Raw genomic sequence first — 8,947 nt, 5'->3', positions numbered from 1 at the left:
TCACCTCATCGTGGCCTTGAGTCTCAAAACGGCCTTCAAGGTCAACGTGCGTTCACTTAAAAACCTTGTCGAGATTCTAACGTGAGTACCCCCAAAATTTGGCGTCTCTTGGTGCTTCGGTTTGTGAGTGAAAGAACAATAAACAATTGAAATTTTTCCAAGATTTGTAATCCCCACGGAGCCATTTTCATAATAAATATTTTGGACACCATTCCTTTGACTTGTACATGATATGATTTGAAAGGAGAAGAGATTTTAGGTAAACTTTATTCACAGGAATTAAAAATAACAAAATTCACAATCAAACAACTCATCAAGGTAGAATTTCCCGAGTCATCAAGGTGGAACTCGTACACTGGGTTATCAAGGTGGAACTCGTACACTGGGTTATCAAGGTGGAACTCGTACACTGGGTTATCGAGGTACAACTCGTACACTGGGTCATCGAGGTACAACTCATACACTGGGTCATCAAGGTGGAACTCGTACACTGGGTTATCGAGGTACAACTCGTACACTGGGTCATGAAGGTGGAACTCGTACACTGGGTCATCGAGGTACAACTCGTACACTGGGTCTGAGCTGAAGGATGCTTGGAGAACAAAAAAGGTGAAAGACAATGTTAGAGTGTAAATGTGTTTGTTGTTATGAAGTGACGCATGGTGTGCAGTGATGAAGTCGTGCACGATGTGATTAAATCAGGTCATGGAAGGTTTAAGTACCTGTACTTCTGGAGACTGATGTTTATTTTTTTAATCTAGGATCATCGTTCTGCAAGAGTCTGATATTTCATCCTCCATTCCTGGAGCTTGTACGACGGAGTGATGATTGATCCACTGCCAAATATCACATCTTCTTTTCCAGTGGCCGTTACTGAAACGTCTTCCTCCACACACACATCAACAAAAGGAAGTCAAAATCCCTCAATAGCATTGTCATCATCATCTCCATCATTATCATACCTTCCAACACAATCCTGGAAAATATATCCTATCAATTGTTTTCTGCATCTCAGTTAAATGCTCTTCTTTCTTTTGCCTTCAATTTCACATTTTTATTTTCTTCATCACAAACTCCCACTGGATTTTTCAAACAATTAATTTTAATGATCATCCAGGTGTACTCCATGATTTTGATACGGATACATTAACACTCATGCCAGACTTCTACCACCTGGAAGATTTGTTTGCTGTTTCTCTGGATTCGAGTTCAGCAAAATATTTGTTTGTCCTCAACACTTCTGAGGCACAGACAAAATGGGACATGATGCACGTCAAGAACATGTAGTTTAGACAAAGTTTGGAATAATTTGTGATGTAAGACAAGAATCTTGGCAACTTACGTTCCAACCAGTGGGAAGGTTTCAGGTGAGCAGGAAGGAGCACCACTTCTGAGGGGTCTTTGGAAAAAAAACAACAGAAATATGAAAGATTAAATACATTGATATCTTCATCAGTTTGATAACTTGTTCAGAAAAGGCCACAGAAGGAAATGCATGGAACAGGTAATCGATGAAAAGGTGAATCAGGTGATCTCATCCAACCGAAGGGAGTTAAAGTTCTTGTTTTATATTCTGCATGAGGATGACCATGTTAATAAGTTACCTTCCCACGAAAAGTATAATTACAATTATCTCCACAATTAAGGATATTCTTTTTCATCGAACGAAGTATTAACAGCAATGTCTGTGAAAGACAAAGTAACAAAATTTATTTCAACTTAATGTTTTGATCTTGGGGTTGGTTGTGTTTTTAATCTTGGGGTTGGTTGTGTTTGCACCCAGTGTGTTCACCCCACCTGTCAAAAGGTAATGAAAAGTTCTTACCTGTTGAAGGTCTTGCATGGCACATGGCTTCTGTTGTTGCTGTCCGTCATCACGGTGAGGTTTCCGTTCAGGAGGTAGCCAATGAACAATGTAAGTCAGTGATGAATTCCTTTTCATCAACAATAAGACCCCACCATGGTTTTCTGCAGCTTTGGTGCCTTCACGAGAAAAGTTCAGGTTCCTGTTCTTATTCAATGTAAAATATCCATCAGGAGTGAAATCCTGTCATTGTCTGTACTTTCAAAAAAGGTTTCGGTTTCGGCTCCGATGTGATCTCAGGTACAATCACTTGCTTGGAAGAGACCGTGCGTTGAAGGAAATTGTTTTCAACAGAATATACTCTGTCTTTCTTTTAAAGTGTGCAGCAAGAGGAGACTGTATTCTGTGGGATGGTAGATGAGGAGGGATGGTCGTGATTGACGGAGATGAGGAGGGATGGTCATCATTTACGGAAATGAGGTTCACCCTTGGGCTTCTTCAGGAGGACGACTTTGTCTCCTTTAATAGTGTATCGCCCGTTTGGATCACTTTCTCTCTTTTTGTCAAGATCACTCAGCAGCATCTCCAGTGTTTCTCTTTGGAGCTGAGTGTAGTCTGGAGTGATGAAAATGTTTTTTGTCCAGAGAGAGGGATCCTTCAAATTCCGTATCTTTTTATTGTTCGTAAGAACCTGATTCCGATCAGACTCGCATCTGAAAACAACTTTCATGGGTCTGAAGATGTTCTCAACATATCGTCCAATGCGGAAAGTCCGTTCAGGTTCGATCTCCAGGTTCATGGCTTTTATTAATTTTGCCACAGCCTCCTTGTCATGTTCACCTTTTCCCTCCTTCACTCCACGGAACACGAGGTTATTTTTGCGCCTTTCAATTTCCGCTCGTTCATCCTTGAGAAACTCAGACTGAGAAGAATGGTGGGTCTCCCGGTTGGACGGCAGTCGATGAACATCGTGCTGTTTCTGATGATGTAACTTGTCTGCACAATGAGGCTTTGGTTGTTGTTGGAGGGCAACACTGTACAGTTGTTGCTGCTCCAGCCCATCATCAATGTGAGGCTTCGGTTCAGTCGTCGGCAGCAAATCAACATTGTCCTGTTGCTGCTGTCGCTGCTCCAGCCCATCATTCGTTCCAAGCACTTCTTCCTCGTTTTTCTCTTCAAGCTTTCCTGCATTTTGTACTTTGTTCTCTCTTTCCAAGACCTCCTTCTCCCTTAACTCCACGTTATTTTTCCTATCCCTCATCTCTCGTTCTCTTTCCATTAACATGAACTCTTTCAATTTCCATCTAATTTCACATTGTTTTTGTTCTTCCCGGTGCTCTCTCTCTCTAAGACGAGTCTCTTCGTCCAATTTAAGCAGCCGGTACTCTCCATCTTTAACCTCCTCTCCTTGTTGGTGCATACGAAGCTGCCGTTTCTTTATCTCCTCATCTTTCCCATTCATGAATACTTCAAACACACCTTGTCGCTCCATCTCCTGTTCTTTACTGATCTGCAGGTATCGCTCCTGCTGCTGCACTCGTTTCTTCCACTGATCAATCTCGAACATTCTGTGTTCTACAAAGAGCATTTTCTGATCAAGTTCTTTATTTTTGCGTTTTTCCCACATTCGGACTTGGAATCGCTCCTTTGCTCGTGTGGATTCTTCTCTCTTTCTCATCCTGAGCCTTTCTTCATTTTTCCTCTCCTGTTCATTCATTTTTCTCTGTTCTTCTTCATTTTTCTTCCTCTGCTGTTCCTCCTCTCCTCTCTTCCGGTCCTCTTTCTCCTTTATCCATAATTCTTTTTCCAATTTCCGTTGCACGTCCTTTTCCAACAACTCGTGTTCCATTTCCTGCACAAACTTCTCTCTTTGTAAGATATTTCTTTCAGTTTCGGCGATCCGAGCCTCATAATCCTGAAGTTTTTCTTCCTCTGCTCGTAAAACCTTTTCTTTCTCTTTTTGATATTCCTCTTCCTCTTCTTCTTTGTCACCAATGTTCTGTTTTGCTATGAACTCCATTTTTTCAGTGATTTCCAGAACCTCCTTTCTCTCTCCTTTCTCAATTTCAGGGTGTTCGGTTTCCCGAATCCCCGTTACCAATGGTGGATCGTCTTTCGATTCATTTTTCCGTTTCACTTTACATCGACATCGTAAACTGCAACAAAACAAACAAACCTCTCAGTTCAAGGTAAAATAAAGTATGACATCACATGTGAAGTATTGAATACATGGTTTTGTGAAACATAAACAAACATGTTCCACGAGTGTTACAGTTCTGGAGGAAACGGAATATGGAACTTGCAGATATAACTTAAACAATGTCCGAAGGAACGGTGTGGAACGATGAATCACACTTGATTATTTGAAGAATCTCATGTAATAGTGGAGGATGTTATGAACTTTAACATTTGTTTTGTTGAAGGAGGAAATTGTGACTTTATTGTAAATTATGTCTGACTTCGCTGGAATTCCATTGGTAACATTTTTTCATGACATCATTTGATGGCCATCTTGGATTTAAAAATATCTGTTTCAGAAGTATTTTGTCCCAGAACTTCGACATTGACCAACAAACTATTCCTTGGAAATCAACACTTAGTTGGTGAGTTTTAGTTTATATTCACAAGAAACTTGTGTCACATGTGTGGGACATCATTCAGATCATCACGTACTGGATATAAAAAAATTAAATTACTTCACTTGTTCATCACAGATTAAGATAATGGTAAATGGACTTTTTAGAATATTCACCATGGATCAATTTATCAAAGAAAAAGCTGCAAGAAAAACTGTCACTCAGTAACTAGAAAGAGATTTGAGGAAACTGTTTGTTAAAATGTAAAAATACGTAGGCCAATGAGGAACAAGCATTTGATGAATTGGGAAATGTACTGTATACACATTTAATTATAAAATCAATCTGAATAGAAAGGAAATCATCGTATGGAATCTATCCATATCTTATCCTTCGTTATTTCAGCCAGATTGTTATTCCAAAAACAAAAATCTCATTGTTCTTTCACTTGAATAATCATCAACTTCTCATGTTTCATGAGATGATCGCATCTCCCAAAAAGCTCCCGTTCACCAAATCAACAACAGATTTTAAACTCTTCTTGCATTGCCAGACAGGAACTGGTGAAAAGCTTGTTGATACTCAATACAGAACCTTCAAGGAATCAACATTTGAAACTTTTCTTAAGTGTATCCAGAAAAAGACAGATTATTACAATCCAGAATTTGTGTGAGTTGGACAAAGGCTGATCAGAATCACAGCAAACGAGCTTCAAGCTGAGAAAGATACTTGACACAGAGATTGACATTAAAAAACCGAGTCACCTGGATAGAGATGAAAGAAGAAGATACAAACTTGCTGTTGCTTCACAAGACACAACTTCACTGACAGAGGACAACCCAGTGCTTCATGATCTATTAAGCAGACTCGTTTGAGCAGTACAATGTTTGTCAAATCAAAATGTGTATTTTGTCAACCAACCACAGATGAGGAAGAGCCAAAAGTCCTTGAAAAACTCCAGAAGGGCCAATTCCTGGTAACATGGGAGAAAACAATCCAAGAAATTGTAAACAGCAGTAGATATGATGCCTGGAAAGTTCGGCTTGCCGACGTGCTGTCTTCTGGAGATTTACTGTCTCGTGACATTCTGTACCAACACACGTCCCGCTTCACAAAAAAACTGGGAAAAGTATATTCAGCGTCCATGTTGTGAAGCGAAATCACTTGAAATCATCCAGCCTCAAGAGTGTTGCATGTATTGCCACATACCGAGTTCTTCAGTGTTCTACAAGACCACGTCGATGAGGGGCAGTTTATCGACATTGCTGAACTGCAGAAGTGTAGATTTTTCATGAATTACAAGACAGAGTTTGTTGGAACTTTCATAGGTTTTTTGACACACAGGTTACTGAATACACAACTATAATTACAAATAGTTTAACCAAATTGAAGGCTTACCAAAGTTATACTCGACCTGTAAATGACCAATGAGGAATTTACACCAAATTTAACTTTGATTTATACAGCAAAAGTGGGTTTGTTCATCACGGCCATTTTGAAATCCAAGATGGTCACCATCCATAACATCAAGAAAATTAAAATTGTTTTTTACTTCTTGGCATGATAAATGTGGGCATTGCCACCAAAACAGACTTCATATGACATCACAGCCTGAGTTATTATGAAATTTGGTGGAACATGGTGGCCATTTTGAAATCCAAGATGGCCCAAAAATATTGGATGAAGAACATTGTCACCAATTGATTTTTGACACCTTGTCATCTCCTCCAGCAATAAAACAACATATTCCATATTTAGCAAAAAAAAATTCAAGCCAATATAATCCAACATAACATAAAACACAGTAAACTCGTTTCAAATGTCTGAGCGATCTTGTTCCCTCGTGGATGAAGACTTGATAAATATTGATGAATAAGTCACTTGTGTTCTTTACCAGTGAATGCAGAGCTTTCTTTTGGGGCTCCCCTTCTTGTTGAACCAACGTGACGGATCAAATGTGATCAGAACATAAAACAAAAGGAAGGAAATCGCGACAAACATGACGTCACGAACCACAGACATCCCTCCATCCTCAACAGCATCATTCTGGATAACCTATGGAAATGGACAAGAGCAGGGGAAGGAGGAATGTTTATTTCATTTAAAATTAAAATAAACAATATTTTTACAATTATTTTACAAAATCCACAAGTTCATGACAAAACAACAACATGATCTTGAATATTTTTGGAATACAAACACAATGGGTCATGGAATGTTCGAGAGTTTATCGTTTGTACTGCGCTTACGGAGTGTGGGTCTCCACGAAGATTTGGGAAGTAATTTGGGAAGTAATACCGTGAAGATTCCTCCATCGACACGACCATGAAGGAGCACTTTCCTTGAAGGGACAAATTCCAAGTTTGCTTGGTGGGGGAAAGTTAACCTGCAGTTTCCAACCAACGATAAACTCTCTTGTTCCTCAACACATCATCACGGTAAGGAGGAAATACAATGACGATTTAAAGGGCAGACAAGGAAGATTAAATAAGGGATTTCAACTGTGTTACCAACACTCAATGGTTTACTCCTTTTTAAAGGCTGCTCCTGGAATCTTCGATTTCTCTTAAAAGAAAAACAGTACTGTTAAGCAAGATAGCCGACTTTAGAGGAATTAAAAATGGCAAATCAGTGGGACCAGATGTGATATCAGTGGAAGTATAGACCTGCCTCGGTGAATATGAGGTTCAGGTGTTGAAGAAACTGTTGAACTGGGTGATGATGAGAGAGGAGATTCCAAGGGCACGGAGGGAAATCATTCTGGGATCATTATTTAATATTCCACAAACCAGATGTATGTATTTTAGATTGGAAAATACCACCTGTCGCTTTACTGATGGGAATACAATGAGGAGGACTAAGAATAGGGGGAGAAAGGAAGGAGGGAGAGAGAGGAGGGGTGGGGGAAGGGAAGGCAGGGTGAGAGGAGGGGAAGGGAAAGCACACATGTGGTGGAGTGTTAATTACGCCCGTACATAACCATTGTCCAGACACATATGAAGATAACGACCGTCAGGACACAACTACCATCCAGAGAGAGATGGAGAGGCAGAGACAGAGTGGGGGAGTGGGACAGGGGTGTGGGAGGAGGGTGCTGTACTGCATTAGGAGGGGGAGGAGCGTGGATGGGACAGAGAGAGGGGGGGGTAGGGGTGTCAGCAGAGAGAATTTGTCTTTGCTTTACAGGCAAAACAAACACAAACACACACACACAGACACACACACACACACACACACACACACACACACACACACACACACACACACACACACACACACACACACACTTGGACGTTATCGCCAATTTTTGTGTAATCGGCTGATTGGATTTCGTGTGATTCCTGACAACAGTACGTACATACAACCCCCAAACCTTAAGGAGCTTTCAACCTTGTTTTGAGGAATTTAAATAAATAAATTATATAAACAATGTTACATTCTCGACGTTTAAAGATGATGAATTTACTTCTTCTTCTTCTTCTTTCGGCTGCTCCCGTTAGGGGTTGCCACAGCGGATCATCTGTATGATCCGCATAGTGATTTGGCACATGTTTTACGCCGGATGCCCTTTCTGACGCAACCCTGGTCACCTCTAACGACACAGGGATATGGTACACCTATTTTAACCGGGGTATACACCGGCCCAGTACACTGGTACTCACTTCGCCGACCTCGGAAGGATGACAGGCTGAGTCAACCCCCTGGTGTATTAATTCAGTGGCCCAACGGGGCTTGAACTCAGGACCTTTTGGATCCCAAGCCGCTGCCCTAACCACTGCACCAACACCAGGCAAAAGATGATGAATTTACTTGTGATGTTATAAAAAGAAAAGTCGGAACATGGATGTAAATCTGTGTATTCACATTTTGTTCACTTTTCTGTCACGTGGTGTTTCCTGTCACCAATCACTTGGTGAATTGAACTTGAACTCGAAATTTGATGGTAAAGAACACTATCGATGGTTCCAAGTCCGAATTCGATGGAACAACCCATCATGCTCTGAATGGTCTAAATTGATGAAGCAACACCCCCCCCCTCACCCACCCCCCTACAGCCATTTAAAATCCTCCATACGGACCTGATTTACCAAACTACAAAGAAAGTAACTCCCATGGTGTTGTGTACCTTCCCCGAGTACAATCCATTGTTATTTCTCACAATCCCCCCTTACCTGTTGTGATGGACGGGACGTTCCACTTCCGAGGACGGTGAACACAAACAGCGCGATGGGAAAAAACATGGCTGCTGCACGGCGATCCACGAACTGAAGATGTAACGATACCGCTCTGTCTTTGGAGTTTTCTATTGTTGGAATTGTCATTGTGACGTCACAATGGACTGTGGCCACGCCCACTTCCCCTCGTTCATATTGCTTTTCAACGCTCAGAACACCTCGAATCTATTATCCATCCTTTGACAATCCATAAAATAGATATGGTGTCTTTTTTCCGATTTGTAATTTATAAAAAAGGTTCTTTTGTGATAAAAGTCGAAATTATATAATTATTTATTTTTTGTTCTGATTAATATCTTCCGGTGAAAACCACGTGACCCAAGGTTGATGAA

The 8,947-nt window shown here is 40.7% G+C and overlaps 1 protein-coding gene across 3 annotated transcripts; it reads right to left on the bottom strand.

Moving 5' to 3' along the window:
• Positions 1-268: 268 nt before the first annotated feature.
• On the bottom strand, positions 269-8,640 carry LOC147007288 (uncharacterized). 3 transcript variants are annotated; one of them, XR_015054291.1, is made up of 4 exons: positions 8,553-8,640; positions 6,275-6,435; positions 1,605-3,960; positions 269-1,399 (listed from the first exon to the last, which is right to left on the bottom strand). XR_015054291.1 is itself a non-coding variant. In XM_085867422.1 (3 exons), exons 1-3 carry the CDS (start codon positions 8,619-8,621, stop codon positions 2,268-2,270), a joined length of 1,923 nt encoding a protein of 640 aa, XP_085723548.1. In that variant the 5' UTR covers positions 8,622-8,640; the 3' UTR covers positions 269-2,267. The 3 variants fall into 3 exon arrangements, 1 of the variants encoding a protein (XP_085723548.1); XR_015054292.1 differs by having other exon boundaries at positions 1,826-3,960; XM_085867422.1 differs by having other exon boundaries at positions 269-3,960.
• Positions 8,641-8,947: the final 307 nt, after the last annotated feature.

This window comes from Eptatretus burgeri, unplaced genomic scaffold, assembly GCF_056783735.1.
Source record: "Eptatretus burgeri isolate ZD-2024b unplaced genomic scaffold, Ebu_testis_v1 Ebu_testis_scaffold_348, whole genome shotgun sequence".
Taxonomy (NCBI): domain Eukaryota; kingdom Metazoa; phylum Chordata; class Myxini; order Myxiniformes; family Myxinidae; genus Eptatretus; species Eptatretus burgeri.
Note: the sequence above shows the minus strand (reverse complement) of the source record. Positions and strands in the feature narration are given on the sequence as shown.

Excerpts from the sequence above, each read along its gene's own strand:
- LOC147007288 (XM_085867422.1), bottom strand. The coding sequence starts at position 8,621 with ATGTTTTTTCCCATCGCGCTGTTTGTGTTCACCGTCCTCGGAAGTGGA. Across the intron at positions 6,436-8,552 it reads CGTCCCGTCCATCACAACAG|GTTATCCAGAATGATGCTGT; the intron begins GTAAGGGGGGAT and ends CCATTTCCATAG. Across the intron at positions 3,961-6,274 it reads AGAAAGCTCTGCATTCACTG|TTTACGATGTCGATGTAAAG; the intron begins GTAAAGAACACA and ends GTTTTGTTGCAG.